At 41.3% G+C, this 19,596-nt stretch overlaps 1 protein-coding gene across 6 annotated transcripts in view; it reads right to left on the bottom strand.

Moving 5' to 3' along the window:
- myripb (myosin VIIA and Rab interacting protein b) overlaps positions 1-19,156 on the bottom strand; it is an 87,903-nt gene extending 68,747 nt beyond the window's left edge. For 2 of the 6 annotated variants that reach the window (XM_061758055.1, XM_061758053.1), the window contains exons 1-2: positions 18,424-18,577; positions 9,996-10,210 (exon numbers count right to left, since the gene is read on the bottom strand). In XM_061758055.1, coding sequence (XP_061614039.1) covers positions 9,996-10,105 — 110 coding nt within the window. In that variant the 5' untranslated portion in view covers positions 10,106-10,210; positions 18,424-18,577. Of the gene's footprint in view, positions 1-9,995; positions 10,211-18,423; positions 18,578-18,974 lie in introns of those variants that run through there. The other 4 variants (XM_061758050.1, XM_061758051.1, XM_061758054.1 and 1 more) reach the window with 4 other exon arrangements.
- Between the last annotated feature and the right edge of the window lie 440 nt (positions 19,157-19,596).

Below are 19,596 nucleotides of genomic sequence, written 5' to 3'. Positions count from 1 at the left end.
AAAATGACGTGACCAGTGAGTCTGTAGAGGAGAGTAGGATGACTGCAGTTTCTGTGTGCTAATTCATTGGAGCACATTATATCTGCCAGTGAAGGGCAAGCAGATGAGGAGCTGGTGGATTCTCTTCAGTGTTCCATTTTGTTGCAATGACCCATCCTCACAAATCACATCGCGACGCAAATAAACACAGCCTGCCAATTTAAATCCATGCAAACCGATGAATACATCTCTGAATTACTGTTTAATAATTATAAATACAAGCAGAGCCACTTGCTGCCCTACTGTTCCCTCACCCACAACCCCCTGCATGTTACTTGTATTGTGCTTTCAAATGGAGTTCCAATAGCAGAGAAAAAATAAACCCCAAAAAGGCAAAAAGCCATCTCTCTGTATGTGGCCGTAATTTTCACAAAAGCTTTTTTACACTGTAAATCTGATGAGAATATTGCCAGTGACATGAATACATTGATGAGTATAGCGTACACTTTGGTGCAATTACATTTGAGTCCAGAGGAGGGCATTACAAGCATTAAATAGTATTTAGTCTAGTACAATGTGGTACTAGACTCAATTTCATATTAAATTATTGGTGTGACTCACAGAAGTGAAGTAGAGGCCTTCAGTTCTATAAGATTTTATCAAAAATAGTTTAAAAAGAGCAAAATACAATGTTTACAAATGCAGTTAAGTTGAATAAAATATTTTACCAAAAGTACATTACCAATTTCTTGACTTTTTTTTTTTTTTTTTTTTAACCATTTCTTGAAATGTGGCAGACCAGAACAATGCCCATGACGAAGGATGGGGATTTAAATCACACCATGTACAACCTGGACAACAGTGCTCCCTATGGGTCCTTGCACAGAAGAGTTGCAAAACTATATCCAGCTGGGAGAAAGAAAAAGCATTCAGAGGTTAATCTGAGGATTTAACCACTACATGGTTAAAAAAAAAACTCCCAAAGTCGCTTTACTGCAAATACAAACACCACTTGCTACTGATGGATTTGAGTTCACTCCACACATTCATTATGGCTCAATTTAATATATATATATAAAATAGCTGAATGAGTTTATCAGCTGTGGCTGTAGAAAAATGATTCATCGTTTTTACACCCCAAACCATTACTTCCTTTGCTTTAATGTGACAACCATTTAAAGCATAAGGGAAAGAAAGCCATCTAAATATCCAAGTAAGGGTCTCAATACGTGGCGCACAAAACAGTTGTTTCCAGTTTTATAAACGTTTAAAGATGAAAAAGCAGCAGGAGCTGCTAACTCATTGTTAAATCATCACATGTGGATTCTCAGTCCCTTTACTACGACTGAGATCCCTTTCTGGCTAAATGTAGATGGCAGGATGGAATCCCAGCTACTGTATATTTAATTATAACTAAAGATGAATTATGGTTTTCCTTGAACAACCATAAGAAGTCGTTGTTGTATCCCGCCCGTCTCTAGATTTCACCACTGCTGTCCTTCACCTGACCACAGCTGCAGATGGAGACTTTGGCAGGCATTCAACACGGAGTTGAACAGCACGAGAAGTGTGCACATGGCTCGATGATGATGATAGACTTAAATATTTATATTACATGCGTTTAAAACATCGGAACAAAGGAAGGGATTATACAGAAACCCTTCAACTGAGGACAGTGATACCAACAAAATGCTTTTTTTTTTTTTTTTTTTTTTTTTTAAATCTCCCTTTGCAAAGGAAATAAAGCTGTTTTATTTATATAGTCTATATATATATATATATATATATATTTATTTTTTTTTAATCATTATGGTTATATTTGGCACCACGGTGGTTGACTGGTTATCACAATTGCCTCACAGTTCTGAGGACCGGGGTTCAAATCCAAGCCCGGCCTGTGTGGAGTTTGCATGTTCTCCCCGTGCCTGCGTGGGTTTTCTCCGGGCGCTCCGGTTTCCTCCCACATCCCAAAAACATGCGTGGTAGCTTGATTGAAGACTAAATTGCCCGTAGGTGTGAATGTGAGTACAAATGGTTGGTTGTTTATATGTGCCCTGCGATTGGCTGGCGACCAGTTCAGGGTGTAGCCCGCCTCTCACCCTCAGCCGATAGCTGGGATAGGCTCCAGCACGCCCGCGACCTTAGTGAGGAGAAGCTGTACACAAAATGGATGAATGGATGGATGGTTATTATTTTCCACCAGTGTAAAACTGCACTGCATTAAAGTGAGACAGGTTTCTAATAGTCTGGTTACCATGAATAGCTACACGAGCAAGGTATAATGTTAGAAAACTTCTCAGTATGATCCAGTGCAGTTCTAAAATACCGAACACACCCATAATAACCAAGGAGGGGGGGGGGGGGGGGGGAACAAAAAAAAAAAAAAACGTTAAATTAATACCTCAGACAGTGTCACTCAAAATTTAGCAATACTATCACGAAAACGGCAAACAACAGCTCTTGTATTGGCTCTCATTAGGTGATGAGAAAATGTATGTCAAGAGACAGTACTAGCCTGCATTAAGAAATTTAAAAAAATAATAATAATAAAAAAATAAAACACCAGAGAGAATGGAAAAAGGGGGAAGAATGTTGTTACAAAATGTTGCAGGAAGAGAAAGGATCAGGTGGCATGAATGAATCCAAAAGGCAAGCACAAGCAAACTGTCTGTTTTGTGCACAGTCATCACCACAATTTGGCCCAAGTTGCAAATAGTCCGGTTGTCTGACTCAGCGAATAAGTGCAGGATCACCACTGCAGCGTGGAGCTCCTCCATCCTGGCAATGTTCCTGAAACTAGAGTGGATTGAAAAGAAGATGAAAATCAAGAGAGGGGAGCTGTTATGCTGGAGGTTGGTGGATTTTGAGAGCAGACACTTTCTTTCAGCCCCAAAACACAAGCATAATCAGTCATAGTGAAGCAGTAGTGACTCCCCTGAGGACGTAATGACTCATCAGCCATAAACCATCATGATAAAGATGCAGCAGATATACAGCAGTTTATGTAATATCACAGACTTTAAGCCAACTCTTCGGTTTGTGCACTAAATCATGCAGGCAGGGTTTAATGGTGCACTAAAACCACACACCGCTTCATCAAGCCTATCCAAGATGCTTGATATAAAATGCTATTAGATTATTATGCAAAAATTTTAAAAGCATAAACCTACGCCCCCCAAATAAGTATTTTCTTATTTTTTAGCTATCAGAGCATATTCATCGAGTGCCTCATCGTTATCGTTGTCAAACCCCCCATGAGAAAGCTCCTCTGACTCTCTGAGAGTTTGTCACTCTCCCAACATGACTGACACCTGTACAATCCAAACAGATTAGATTTGATTCATCCATCCATCCATCCAACCATCTTCTACCGCTTATCAGGTCAGGTCGTGGGGGCAGTAGCTTTAGCAGGGACGCCCAGACTTCCGTCTCCCCAGCCACTTCATCCAGCTCTTCCGGGGGGGATCCCGAGGCGTTCCCAGGCCAGCCGAAGGACGTAGTCTCTCCAGCGTGTCCTGGGTCGTCCCAGGGGTCTCCTCCCGGTGGGACGTGCCCGGAACACCTCACCAAGGAGATGCCCCAGCCACTTCATCTGGCTCCTCTCGATGTGGAGGAGCAGCGGCTCCTCCCGAATGACCGAGCTTCTCACCCTCTCTCTAAGGGAGAGCCCGGACACCCTGCAGAGGAAACTCATTTCGGCCGCTTGTATCCAGGACCTTGTTCTTTCGGTCACGACCCACAGCTTGTGACCATAGGTGTGGGTAGGAACGTAGATCGACCGGTAAATCGAGAGCTTCGACTTAAAAACGTTCAAACGTGATACTGAACTTTTTTTGTCTAGTGTGGCAGCAATACGCTGCCAAAGTGCATGTGACCACATAAAAAATGGTCGTTCTGAACATTGTCAATCAAAACTGAGCCCTCATACTTCCCCTGCACAGAGCAGGTTGCCACCACCGCATGGCCTCCAAATTAGCATGGGATGCTAATGAGACAACAGGGAAGCCATGTGAACAAAAACAAAAAACAAAAAAAGTACATTTGAGACCTGGAAGCATAAAACCTCCGGTGGAAAAGTAGAAGTGACACATTCACAGGTAGGCAAACAGATGAGTGGGGCAGCGTCTCTCTGCCGCAACCAGCTATTTTCCTCAGACTAAAAACAGCACTTGACATTTGGCCAGCAGCGGAAGTAATCACTGCAGACCTGAACAAATATAAAGGTAACAGCTCGGACGATTGCTCAGGGGCTTCAAGGAGATGGCGCCACGGCTTATTGCCGGAAATGCATCTCTCTTATTCCGGAGAAGGAACGGTGCTACTTTGTACACAAAGTAACTTGAGACACCTACTGTGTCTATATAGTCAGTAGGGACAGCTAAAGAGGTGTATGTGAGCCACCGGGGGATTATTTTTCCCTCTCTCACCAGCCAATCCAAGCAGCACAGCCCTGCTGCTGATTTGTCACACTGAAAGCAAGAATCTTCCTCCCTCACACATCATAAACCGCTGTGTGGCTTGGGAAACATTTCACTGGGAAGGCTGCTCATGCTTGTCTTCTTCTAGCAACACTCAGGAATAATGTAGGTCCTTGCTGCCACGATTCCATCGACTCTGTGCAATTTCATCCCATCTTAATTGAGCATTCGGCAAAGTTTGTATGCCGAACAATTAAATGCTCTTTCACTATATGGCAGAAGGTACACATAACCTGTGTATCCACCTGTTACCATATATACAACAGAATAGCTTTGTTTAATAACCACATTCCACACAGTAAGTAAATTTGTGAGTAAATTATACTTATTTTTGTATGTACAGCATAATCTTTGGGACTTTTTTTGTTTGTTCCTGTGCCCTGGGGTTTTATTCTGTTAAAGATTTAAGGAAACACTGCATGAGAGCGACCCGGGATTGCCATGACAATGATGAAATTATCTTTAATAAAACCAGTGTATTATCCAAATGATTTTGAAACTTATTCTATAGTCAAATGTTCACATATTGGTTCTTGAACTTGACATTCTAATGAACGGAATGCCAATAAAATGTTTTCATGAATTTGATCATGTTGAAGTTGAAATGTAATTTTTCCCCACACAAACAATGGCACGCCAAATTAACAACGCTTCCATTAACCCAATACTGACTGTGAAACTTGGACAGTGGGCCATTATCAGGACCTTCAGCTGGCCCCAATTTATTACAACACCTTCAGAGTGATGCTTAATTTAAAAAAATAAAAGCTAAAATAATTCGGATGTGGTAGTGTTACTGATAAAGAATACTGCCCATAAGGCCAATACATGAGCACTCTCACTTGAGTGTGTGTGTCTGAACACAGTATGCACAAGCATGCACAGTTTTAACTGCTGTGGTCGTGGCAGCTTTATTCCCATTAGCTAATTAAGTTTAATTATATTAAATATCATCAAGTAGGAGCAGTATCAAACGCTAATTAGAAATCTCACAGTCTGAGGCAACTGTAGAGCCGACCTCAGCCAGCCCTTGTGAAATTAAAGCTTACGGGTCCCCCCGACTTACTTCAATCGTGAGTAGGATGTTGCTTCGTCATATCACTGGCTGAAACACTTTTCTCTGCATATCATTTAAATTTTTTGACCTTTTGAATGCTTACGTCTCTCTTCACCAACATGCTACATCCTGTATCAAAATGATAGGATGACTTCTAGTGCCGAAAAGTCACAGCTACCGAAGCACAAGGGCAGCTTTGATTTAATCGATCCATGAGGAGAAACATCCAGCGTACATAGCGGGCACATCTCAAAACGAGATAATAGCGCTCAATTTTGCATTTGTGCACACACACAATGACATCATACACGTACACTTTCACTTTAAAAACGAGCCACATCAACCCGACTCAGACAAATAACCCGTACTAGAACAGCAGCTAATGGAATACTGTAAGCAGTTTCTCACAACTGAAACCAGACCAAACCCAGCTTGGATTACATGAAAGTCCATGGAGTCTGCTGTACATATGTGGGAGATGAGGAGATTAGCTGCTTCATAAGAGTGCTTGTGCGGTCAAATGGTCACGTCGTTACAGTTCTGGACTGTTTCACGTGCATGTCTCGTGTTGGACCTAGTTTTCTAGCACAAGATCCAGAGAGAGAATGAGTGAATAACACACACATACAGTATATACTATACTAATGAAGCACTTAAATACAAAGCATCGTGTCTTTAGAATACTGTTGGCGTCCCGTGAAAAACTGAAGTCGGCACAAAAATGTGTACTTTACTGAACTAAAGATAGTTTTGTACATAACTTACAGGAAAAGTGGAGGTTTCACCCCCCCATACACTGAACTCTTAATACATTACTTCCACCGTTCTGCTTATGCATACAGTCGAGCTAAACGGAAGAAAGAAGACAATCAGAGGCAAATGCCCTTGGATGCATGAGTCATAGTTGACCCAAATGGACGTACAGGATCTGACTCAGATTAGCCCTCTAAATGCTTCAAATACAACGTGCAATGGTTTAGTTGGAGAATAAACTGAGCAACTAATGGTTTGATAAAGGCAATCATTGTAAACAAAAATCCTACAGCTCAGTGTCATACACGTCAACAGAATACTTTGTCTGATTGGAAGATTAATCAGGTATTATACGCAAAATTTTACAACCCCAGAATCTGGATAGAATATTGACCCAGTATGTTACTTATCTGTTTTAAAATATATTATAAATTATTATCCGTGAAGGGAAAACAATTTACACTATGTTCAAAATATTTTTTTGCATGCATTACACCACACGAGACGTGAACTGCACGTAAAATCGTGTTTGAAAGCTGTGCGTATGTGTCACAGCTCCACCAAATTAGGATGGAAAGTTTTCAACAGCAATAGTGAATCGCGCAAAGGAACACAAACGATGGTTAATAGATCATAGAAGACACTCGCAGATGTGAATAACCAATAAAATAGATATTCAAAGTATTCTTCATTTACAAAGATAATGTTCACAGGGCAGCACGGTTCCCTAGTGGTTAGCAGGTCTGTCTCCCAGTCATGAGGTTCTCAGCTCCAGGCTTCCAGTGTGGAGTTTGCAAGCTGTCCCCATGCTTATGTGGGTTCACAAAATGTGACACAAAACCTAAAAGAAAACTAATAATTATATTTTTTCTCTTGTTGCACACGGACATAGAAGTTCTTCTTTGGGTAGGGTAGAGTTGTGTGGAAGTTGCAACCAGAACAAGTTTTGGCGCAGGCTTTAGGAAAACAAATCTCTCTTCCGAGTGGAATATTGCTGACAGTGAAACGGCTAGAGCAGCCGGCACCTTCTTGACTATTTCTATCGATAATGATTTCCCAGTCAGTGTCTCCCGCACCCCTTTGGGAGAGATGTTTGCTAACCAGTCGCACGCTTCACCCCATGAGCGTCCTGCTGTTCCATAATGAGCCTCTCTAAGTGGATGGCTGAGACAGCGAAGGCCAGAGGTTGAGCTGCTCAGGCTCTCTAATTGGCAGAATGACACTCTGCCACTTTGGTGGCAGAGCCACTGAGGTGATTGGTATTAGTCAAAGATGATCAGTTAAAATAAATAAATAAACATTGCTGTAAAATTATAATCCATCATTGAAATTTGACCTTTTCGGGGACAAACAACAACAAACACTTTGACAAGAAAGTGAATGTAAACCACAATGGACTCAATAATTTCTTCGCGTGGGTGAGAGTGGGTGTGCCCGAAAACAAATGCGCATTTTCCACCGTTTAAATGGTCATTATCAATAGTTTGTTGCAACATCAGTCATGATAATATGGCAATAACTGCAAAATAAAACCACCTACATTCAAGTGATGCACGCTTTAGCGGTCATAATAATCATAATCAGCGCAATGGAAGAAAAATCTATACATAGCAAGAAAGTGAAGGGGGAGGAATTCGGGATGGGGAGTGGGTTAACTCAACGCCGGTAATTATAACCATGGCAACAAAAGTCAGCAAAACCTAAAGGATGTCATAACTCATGACATAAGTTTGCATTATTACTTTCCTTTCAATCTCGGACCATGTTTTAATGTTAATTCCATGATTTTAATGTACATTCCACTTGCACCTACAAATGAGAATATACCTGCAAAGCTTTTCGGGTTTACTAATAAAAATTTCTTACAAAGTTTATTTTAGCTTATAAATCATTCAACAGTTATGGTCAGTTGTCATCATTCAGTATAGCGGTGTGAATCATGTTATTTACAAAACATATTCATTACGACTCTATATTCAAGGAACAAGGGGTAGTGTAAGCAAAGTGTTTCATTTCTTATAATGCCGCATGGGGGAAATAAAATGGAGCATTAAAGCCCTGGCTGAGGCTTTTTTACTTTTCCATGAATCCTTCAACTGGGTAATTGACAACTCTGCAGGGCTAACTTTATTCAGGCAAGAAAAGCAAATATCAGCCATGCACAGAGAAGAGAAGCCCGGAGGGAGCAAAATACCTGCTGAAACACTCAAGCACATATGGCAGCGGTCAACCAGCTTTTATAAAAAGATCTCTGTTCATGTACCGTTTCTACAGTTGCGATTTCACTTCCTTTTGTTCTTTGCTTTTAAGAAATCATATTTGCAATATTACCAGGTAAAGTCAGTTTGCTCTGGGAAAACCGTTTGAATTTATCCAAGAAGAAAAAATAAGTTTTTTTGGGCTCATTCATGAGAGAGTGCGAGGGAAGCATTAACAGACCAGTAATTTCGCAGAACACCATCTTTACTTTGAAACTGGTTCTGGGAAAACGAGTTAAGGTTTAAGCAGCAGCGGCTTCTCTGTGGTTCCTCTGTTGTGTTGTGTTTTTGGCACTTCAAACCAAAACACGAACGGCCTCCTCTCAAAAAAAAAAAAAAAAAAGCACGTAACTGAACAGAAGAACAGTGTCTAAATCTGAAGAAAAAGACATCAAATTTCCAAAGTGGATTAGCTGATGCTGGGGTCTGGTTCGTAGTCAAGGGAACATATTTGAGTTGAGGAAAATTATTGGGTCTAACCAAACTTGAGAACTGCAAATTACACTTTGGATTTGGTTGTGACAATATAGTCATTTAAATGCTAAGCCACCCCCAGAGAGTTGCTGAGACATTGCATGTAGACACCCTCAAATGACCACATATTTGGCAGAACCCGTACGGGAGGGGTCTGTCAAAAGTGAATCCCCCTCTGAATTCCGCCTGACATGAGGAGAGAAGAATGAGAGTGAAGGAACGGACCAACAACTCCTCATATGTCAAACGAGAAGCTGTGACAACAAGGGACATGTGCCAACCAATCTGACAGCCAACAATCCAAAAGAAGCCCTGACAATCAGTAGGCACTGCAATAAAAACAACAACAAACCTAACGGAACTGGGAAATGTGTTACATTACAACAACAAATTTCAAGGACAACATCTCGACTACAAATCCTGGCAATTAAAATGAAGCAAAACTATGCCTCTCGCCCGACGTTAGCTGGGAAAGACTCCAGCTCACCCATGACACCAATGAGGATAAGCAATATGGCAAATGGATAAAAGTAAAAGTTATTACCCTTTGAAGATGCCTGAAAGACACCCAAGGGAAAGGGAACAGAAAGGTGTTTGCAGAAGGATACCGACCTTACTCGTGTTTAATTATTCATGATTTGTATTGTTAATATTGCACTGACCGATCAGATGATGAACTAAGTTCAATTTCTACTTCTATGCCATTTTCTCTCTGTCATCACGGGTACCCTTCTGTGTTGGCATCAATTAAAAAAACTTTTTAAAAAGCCAAAGAAAAAGAAAAACGCAAATGCTCACTGAACTGAAGTCTTACAAGACTTGCTGACATGTTACATGTCATCAGCAAAACTCCAGGTTTTGTTTGACTCTTGAGGCACATTCATTCCAGAAAATTTCAGTTGGGCTCCTAATTGTGCCACTTGTGGAGCTTTTCAAGTTTGTAGGTTCCACTGCATTTGAAAGTAAACAACTTCACGGGGGAGTTGACTGTCTTACCTTAGCCGATCCTCCTCCTTCTTTCTCAGCTTCATGTCCCGTTGGACAACTTTTAGGACATGTTCGGCCTCGTCGTCTGTCAGGCCGGACAAGTCCACCCTCCGGCCCATCTTTACTGGGCTGGCCACACTGGGCTGCTAGTGGTCCAACACAGGATGATGATGAAGAAGATGAGGAGGAGGAGAGGCACTAGTATACTGTTGACCTGTACAACCCTGGAGAAAGACAAAGGGATAGGTGTAAAATGGAAGTTGGATTTCAAATATTTTGTCATCATTGGAGCAAAAGGAAGAGAGAAGTGCTTCTTCGATGAGTCCATCGTGGTAGAAATGCACTCACTGGCCACAGTGTTGGTTACATTTGTACAACCTAAAGAAATTCAATATTAGAGCTGGTAAATTGCTTTAAAATTTAAAAAAAGTTTTATTTAAAGATACGCAACAGTGTTTGTTACTTGATTTACAAGTTTGTTTTAACATGAACAAAGGTTTGCATGTTTGTTTTTTTAAAACCACTTTTTCTAGACAGAAAACTATGTACCAAGTCATTTGAATTTAGGATGTTTTGTAAAGCGTAAATGAAGACAATACTATGATTCAACCTACATTCAACTGATAACACTACAAAGACAAGATATTTAAATGTTCAAACTGATGAAAGTTATTGCTTTTTTGCAAATACTTTGTCATTTGATGCCTGCAAAACACATTCCAAAAAAAGCTGGGACAGGGGAAAAAAAAACAAAAGGGAATGTTGAGGAATGCTGAGAAACACCCGTTTGGAACATTTCACAGGTGAGGTTAATTGGAAACAAGTAAGTGTCATGATTAGGTATAAAAGGAGCTTCCCCGAAAGCCTCACAAGCAAGGAAGGGGCAAGGCTTACCACTTTGTGAGCACAAGCATGAGCAAGTAGTCCAAACGTTTAAGAACAACATTTCTCAACGTACAATTGCAAGGAATTTAGGAATTTCGTGATCTACCGTCCATATCATCATCAAAGGTTTGAGAGAATATAGGAAAAAACTCTGCACATAAGTGGCAAGACCGAAAAACAACATTGAATGCTTCTGACCTTCGATCGCTCAGGCGGCACTGCATTAAAAACTGGCATCATTGTATAAAGAATATTGCCATGTAGACTCAAAAATACTTCAGAAAACCATTATCAGTTTACAAAGAGTGTCGCAACATCTACAAATGCAAGCTAAAACTCTACCATGCAAAGCGAAAGCCATATATAAACAACACCCACAAACACTGCCGGCTTCCCTGGGCCTGAGCTCATCTGAGATGGACTAAGTGGTGCTGTGGTCTGACGAGTCCACATTTCAAATTGTTTTGGAAATCATGGCCATCGTGTCCTCCGGGCCAATGAGGAAAAGGACCGTCTGGATTGTTATCTGTGCAAAGTTCAAAAGCCAGTGTCTGTGATTTTATCATTCAAATTCCATTAATTCTGAAATGCACATACAGGTTTTGGAACAACAAACTGTATGCTGCCATCCAAGCAACGTCCTTTTCAGGGACATCCTTGCTTATTTCAGCAGGACAATGCCAAGCCACATTCTGTATGTGTAAGAGTACTACACTGGCCTGCCAGCAGTCCAGCCTCACCTCCCATTGAAAATGTGTGATGCATTATGAAGCGTAAAAAACAATTAGAGAGACCCCAGACTGTTGAGCAACTCAAGTCCTATATCAAGCAAGAATGAGAAAGAATTCCACTTGCAAAGCTTCAAAAATGAGTGTCCTCAGTTCCCACACACTTATTGAGTGTGGTTTAAAGGAAAGGTTATTTTAGGGCCCAGCTAATTTAAATTGGTACATATTAGGCCTTTAAAAAAACAAACAAAAAAAAAAACAAAAAAAAAAGTACGCTTTTGTTTACACATTACAACATCCATCCATCCATTTTCTGAGCCGCTTCTCCTCACTAGGGTCGCGGGCGTGCTGGAGCCTATCCCAGCTGTCATCGGGCAGGAGGCGGGGCACACCCCGAACTGGTTGCCAGCCAATCGCAGGGCACATAGAAACAAACAACCATTCACGCTCACAGTCATGCCTACGGGCAATTTAGAGTCTACAATTAATGCATGTTTTTGGGATGTGGGAGGAAACCGAAGTGCCCGGAGAAAACCCACGTAGGCACGGGGAAAACATGCAAACTCCACACAGGCGGGGCCGGGGAATGAACCCGGGTCCTCAGAACTGTGAGGCTGACGCTCTAACCAGTCGGCCACCATGCCGCCACATTACAACATAAGAGAGACAAAACAAATTGGATCTATTTTTGCCAATTCTTCTCTCTGTTGGAAAGTTAAACTAATACTGAAGGACAAGGTATTGTAAAATAGTCAAATGTTCTGCCTGTAATTCATATCTTTTTTTGTTGTAAGCGTTAAGGGACCCAAAAAGTTATTTGACTTATATATATTTTTTTTTTAATCAGTTAGGAGAATTTTACTCTGCAAAGTGTGAGAATCGGCCTCACAAAATCCATATCCCTCTGGCCCTAAGGCTTTCATTGAATGCTGGTGATTTTAAAAGGGAAAAAACTGTGTGCTCATGCAGAGTCAATCTTGTAATTTTAATTGAAAATAGAAAATTATTTGTAATGATATTTTTTGTCTATGCTTTTATGATTTTAATAGATATGTAGATACAGTAAATGGAGATCGTGTTCTTGTAATCCTTGCAATTGTAAAGGTATAATTTTTAACACAGCGCTAGTATTGCATCTCATTGAATTGTGCAGGTTTACCTTCTGTTCTGGCCAGTGAGTTATTTATCAGGATGGGGGAGATGGATGGAAGAAAGGGGAGGAAGTGAAGGAAGGATGATGGCAAGCACACAGAAAACACAAGAGGAAGGGCGCTGTACAGACAGATGATTCCATGGCCAAAAGTAGAAGGTCCATTAACCACAGTGTCCAAACAAGATGGGAGTGCACTTGCAGAGTGATGATGACTCAGAAGGCCAGACAGTTTTGCCTGATCCATTATTGGGCCTATAGCTTCATCGATGAAGCGCCTCCCCTATAAACATATGATACTCATTCCTCAAATTGTCCAATCTTAGAGGAAACTATACTGTGGTAAAAAATAAATAAATAAATAAATAAAATTAAAAAAGATAAATAAATAAATTGAAAATGAATACTTGACTTTGGTGTATTTTGCCACTTTTTAACCTTCCCATCACCATTCATTTTGTATTAAGCCATTAGCCTCTAATGGACTGTGTGGAGCATCTCGGCACTCAAGTCAAAATGCTTTAAATTGACCAAGTGGTGTCGTTTTGCAGAGAAAGCATCTCTAAATACTGTTTCTCAAGGCATCATCCTATTTCAGCCTAAGAGATTTCTCCACCGGGAGCTTATGTGAGTCATTTGTTTCGGTTGGGAGTATTAGCGTAATGGCAAACCCACAAGGACACACGCGCACGCACATAAGGAGTGAGGGAGCTTTTGTAACATTGTCAGCTCTGGAGCAGATAAAAGCGGCAACATCTCAGCATATCAGGTATCAGGCAGCGCGCGGTGTAAATAAGGACGGTCACAGTGGCATTCACACGCGCGCCTCGCTCAGCCGCTGTGATGAGAGACTTTGCCCTTTGCCTTGGGAAAAGGCCAACTCTGACAGCCATATTTCACAAGTGTTACACACTTGGTGACATGTGCATGTAAACAGTTAGCTCGGACAGCTAAGCGCCGGCGGTATATTGTAAAAATCAAACAAAAACCCATGACGTCATGAAAAAAAATAGCGGGGAAGGACATTTGCCGACATTTTATTTCTGGGAGGGATAATGATTCTTTTAATTGTATAATCTGTCTGAATTTTTGAATTGCTGGAGTGGAGGTCTGTGTTGAACATCCGCTAGCTGACATGTTCTTCTTTTGACAGTTAACAAGTTGAGAGTGAATCAATAGCACATTGGGTAATTTCCGCTAATGTGCTCCATCTTGAATCAGTTCCACACAATGGATCAAATTCTTAAAGATCACTTTATCGATTATTATTCCTATCCAGATTCACTACAAATTGCTCTAAATTCAAAGCGATCATCAATCAGAAATGCTAAAGAATTATATGAATAAGCTGAAGACTATAACTCTGGCTGACAATGTTTAAAGAAATCCCCACGTGAAAATGTAGCCCCTAGAGTGAGGGTGTCAAACTCATTTTTGTCTCGGGCCACATTGTGGTTATGATTTCCCTCAGAGGGCCACTAGAAGAGTGACATGTTTAATCACCAAATCATATTACCATTACACAACAAATTGAGGGATAACCAGTTTTGAAATCAGAAGACAAGGATAATAGTATTGTTTAAGTTACTGTAGAAGAAGGGTGTGGTAACAGAAAAATGCAATATCACAACATTATTGTTTATTATTATGGCAATTTGGAATTTGGGTACAGATTTTAGCACAAATCACGGAAGTTGACGAGCATGATTTGCTTTCGCGGGCCACATAAAATGATGTGGCGGGCCGCATCTGGCCCCCGGGCCTTGCGTTTGACACCTATGCCCTAGAGGCTGTGAGCAGTATAAGGCATGTTGATGGATACTTGGTAAATTCTATGATCCTCAAAAAATACCATTACACCATTGTCTTCCTGCCTGTATCTTCCCTCTTAGCATTTTTCATTGAAGATTAGCATTAGTGTCTCACAGCTTTGTTAGCCAAAAGTAGTTACGGTTACTGCTATCAGTCCCCTCTAGTGAAGTACACATCGATACACAGCAGCTTCATAGAGTAATGAGAGGACCAAGCAGTCCAGCAGGGTACAGTCACCATGACAACATGAAAGGATCATGCTGGAAGAAGTGATAGCAAGTCTGACAACTTATTCAAATGAGTGTGAGGTTTGTATAGCAGGTTTAAGGAAGACCATGGATTTCTTTTCATATATACGACAAGTCTCATGCACAAAACTAATTAAGTAGAGATATCAGGATGTCAGCATATAAGAGTAAAGGAAATCACAAACTAAATGGGGGGGAAAAAAAAAAAAAAAAAAAAAAGTCAAGCTACTATTGCACCCGAAAACAAACCGTTTTTTCTGAGTGCAGAAAAGTCAGAAGCATAATAGCAAACATCTATCTCCAATATTTTGTGCAAATACAAAAAAACAAAATTTTTTTTTTTAATAATTTGAATTTTTTTTAAAAAGCAACGGTTTGTTTGTTTCATAACTTCATTTGGGGACCAATCAGGGTTCACGCTGCCCGTTCGCCACCTCGCTAATTCAAACAAGCTGTGGTGAAGCAAATATTGCCCACCTTCTCCACGCTGGTGAATCAGAATTGCCTGCGTCAAAACTCAAAAGCCCTTCCTGATGAAAGTTAAATTGACAGCGCACATTCTGCCGTGTGTGAAGTTGTGAACGGTGTTGATGGGTTGGTCTTCGCCCCCCCCCCCCCCACCCACTTCGTAAAATGCTTCAATCCGCCATCCAGCCGCTGCTGACTAAGCAGTCAGGCTTATAGGCTTTCCCAGTTGTGGGGCGCAGCACAATCGGGGAAGACAAGACCAGATGCCGCTTGTCGCCAAATTGGAGCATGCATATTTACTACTGCGACGTACATTTCAAGTGTTGATGGACAATGTGTCCTGCAATTCACATTAGTTCTCGCAGCTAGCTAGCTGCCTTCTTCTTCAATGCACAAGTCTCTAATCCCACTTTAGCCGTCATGGCAAGCGGCGGTGGCGCTGCCTCGAAGCAGGGCCGTATGTAGCTAGCTAGTCATTTGGGGGCCCAAGGGAAATATAATCATCATGCCGCCCCCCTACCCCACCGCCCTCCCTATGTAATTTAGATGACTTTGTCCTCCTCTTGAAATATGTTAAAATTATCTGACAGCTAAAATTATCCTACTATTATTTAGCACCAAAGATTTTAGAATATATTAATGTTTATCTTCAACTAAAGCGTTTTAATTTTAGGAAAATTCTATACACAAACACACGTGATGTGGCGAAATACACAAGTGTGGCTAGGAGATATTTATAATGTTCAGCCACATTGACCAAGAGCTTTCACGACTCAGTGCCAACCCTGCCAATGATAGATCATTTAGCCATAAGACTCAATTTATTTCAGGTTTTCACTCTACGCTAAAACATATATGACACTTGTTCTGGAAAGTAAATGAAAAGTCCCATCAGGGATATTAAATTCACTACATTTCACCATGTGGGTGAGAAAGGATTCCAACAACACACCAGTGGCTGGCCAGGAAAACAATGAAGATTGTTAGACATTTTTTCCAAGGCCTAAGGTTTCAGAAGCCCCCCAAAATTCCGTTTTTTAAACATCAACAACAACAGAGGATCATGTCACAAGTGCTGACATAGCATTCTCTCTCAGATTTGAACACACCATGTGTAGTTGAATTAATCACTTGTGATTGCAGCAACTTCAGCACAAATTAATATATTTTGAAATCATACTTGCAGCCTGACAAGCTTGGCGGTGAGAGACAGATAAAATGAGGTCACGCTGAGGCATTTCCCAGGAGGCCTTACAGTTGTTAATGGCTTTAGAGAATGGAGAATTCGCACAAGAAACACCAGCCAGAGCTAAAGCGTACTCAGGACGCCGGACCTGATAAAATGGCAGGTGCAGCCAAGCACTAAATGAACTGCTTGTTTGGTCACTCTCTCGGGTCAGCTGGTGAAAGTCACAGGGTTAGGGTACATTGAGAGCAACACTGAAAGTCATTTCAGCAAAATGACTTTAAGATCCTATTTACAGGACATAAAAGATGTAGCAAAACAGAGTTTTGGTAGCAGGATGAAATGGCGTGATTATTTGAGGAATGCTGAGAAACAGCAAATGACCAACCTTGGCAATTGAGGAACGAGTCATTGATTTCATTGATTTTGAAAGCTATCCAACACTGGGATAGCCGAGGAAGATGACTTCCCTTTTAAGTCCATTACCAGTCAAACCTTCGGAAAATATTGTGCAGTATTAACAAATTAACCCTATTGATTTCATGTAATACAAGGGTGTTGAGGAGGTCAAACTCTGAGGTGTTAGGCCCAAGTTTATCTCAAGCCTTATTGTCCTGTGCCAGATTTCGATTCACATTAGAGTATTGCTGTACAGTGCATAACATGGACATGGTAGCTGTCATCAAAGTATGAGCAAGTCCATGAAAGAGTGAAACGTGCCTTTTCTGCCCTCTCCCAATCCCAATTTTCTGGCTTCAAAATCTCAGCGCCAGCCCTCATGTGTGGAGTTTGCATGTTTTCCCTTGTTTTAAAGATAATTGAAGATTCTAAATTGTCCACATGTGTGACTGGGAATGGTTGTTTGTATTGTGCCCCAAGATTGACAGACAACCAGCCAAGGGTGTAACCAGCATCTTGCTCAAAGTCAGCTGGGATTGGCTCCAGCTCACCCGCAACTCTAATGAGGACAAGCTGTCTCGAAAAAAGGGAGGGATGGTTGTTTGGATTTTTGTTTTCAATTTGACCAGTCTCCTTCACAACTTGAAGTTAGTTCAGATCAAAAGGACAAATCACAACATGTTTTTGGCACCACTCAAACAACTTTCTAGCCCCAAACTAATTGTCAGGCATCAAGGTCTAATATCTTAAGCAAGAGCCCAAAGGATTTACTTTGACATGCAATTAAAACTTCTCACATTGGGTTGTGTCTTTTGTCAGCAGTCAACAATTAGTGATGTAAAAAAACAAACACTTTGTCTTAGTCTTCACTGCCTTCCACCTGCCTGGTACGGCAGTCACCATTGCTTTATTTGTTCACCGTGACAAGTTAAAAAAAAAAAAAAAAAAGGCATTGTACTAATTATTCTTATTAAATCCACCAAGGAGATTATGTCACACGCGTCTGCTGCTTTCCTCCTTTCTTTCTGTTGGCATGTCTGTCAGCGGGATTACACGAAAACAGATTTCCACCAAACTCGGTTCAGGGTTGCAAGGGCCAAGAAAGAATGTCATCAGGTTTTGTGCAGGTCAGTTGCAAAAACACAGACTGAACTTAACCTACACTCCCAACATTAGATAAACAATGGAATGTAGCAAAACACAAGGCAAACTGAATTTACCCTCACTTGCACAATCTAATGAGATAGACTTGCTTTTTTTTCTGCCACTCGCTTTATTAATGTTACAGGTTTACATTTTAAACTGTGATTGTTGCTGTAGTTTACATTGTCTGAAACTGCCCTGCACTCACACGTACATACATACACAACATTAAAAGTATATTTTTATCTGAATACGTTATTGAGTCATGATGCAAGTGATAACGATAACCACCACAATACAAATACAAGCTTGGTAATTGGATGACAAATACTGCATGTGTCGCCACTACCAGTGATGGCAGCGTGTTGTCAACAGGTACACAAGCATCACAAACAAATCAACTGTGTGCCTTGCTCACCTAAATCTCCACAAACACTCCATGCACCGGATTTCCAGCTTGCATTCCTGAGGGATGAGGGTTTATTCTTCTGAAACAAAACATGACTTTGTGTTTCTTACAAGCTGCAGCTCATTAAACCAATTTAGAAAGCAATTTGAAAATACATCGCTCCACGTCATGGGCATTTAATGGTTATTTTCACACGCCCCCTTGCTAAATGACGCATTTTTATCTTACTTTTTTTTTTTTTTTTTAAAGCAGCATTCGTGCATTGGATCCACACTTCCATATTGATATAATGAGAGCGTGTAACATCGGCGTGATTTTACCTTGGGGAAGAAAAAAAAAAAAAAGGGTAACGTCAGTGTGCTCTATCGCACTTAAAAGGGAAAAGGGGGAGAAAAAAAAAAAAAAGTAAAACTCCCATCACTGATTTTACATGTATCTGCATGCAAAGATGCAATGACAAGCAGAACCCAAGCTCTTGTTGCAGGCGTGCTAAGAAGCAATACACACATACACTCACACCTATGCGTCCATAGCGCAGCGTCTTGTTGTGGATCACTTACGCGGGATCAGCCGGTACCGGTGGAACGCCAGCCACACTCTCCCCGCTTGCTCTTCCTGGCCGGTGTTAACTTCCACAACACCTGCCTGCCCCCCTCCTCGGATAATTTGCTCAACCTCCCCCACCCACGGCTGTTCGCCTTATTATTTCTCCCTCAAAGAGAGCCAGACGCTTGCAGAACTGAATGGGTGATCACGAGGTTTGTATTACGCAGAGGAGGAGGAGGACGAGGAGGGGAGGGGGGGACGGGGGGGGGGGGGGGGGTAAGAGGGAGGCAAGGCGAGGTGAGAGTGGGGGCTGGAACACAACCTGTTTACCGGTTCGTTGAGTGGTTGTGCGCCATAAAGAGGCTGGAAAGCACATGCTACTGGTCAGAGGGGAAAAAAAGAGGGGGGGGGCTGATGTGATGAATGTTGGCACCTGTGCTCAAAAATGTTGGCACTGCATAAGGAAGAGGGGGAGGAAAAAGGAGTAGGCTACGTTCGCTGTCTGTCCCATTCACAAAGACAGTCACAGTGCAATTAGCCTCCAGGCAGAGATGAAAACATCCCAATTAATCCTGCACCAATGTGTCACTTTTAGATCATGTTGGAGAGGACTCAGGCTTCAATTAAAACATCAAC

This window comes from Phyllopteryx taeniolatus, chromosome 20 (genome assembly GCF_024500385.1).
Source record: "Phyllopteryx taeniolatus isolate TA_2022b chromosome 20, UOR_Ptae_1.2, whole genome shotgun sequence".
NCBI classification, from domain to species: domain Eukaryota; kingdom Metazoa; phylum Chordata; class Actinopteri; order Syngnathiformes; family Syngnathidae; genus Phyllopteryx; species Phyllopteryx taeniolatus.
Note: the sequence above shows the minus strand (reverse complement) of the source record. Positions and strands in the feature narration are given on the sequence as shown.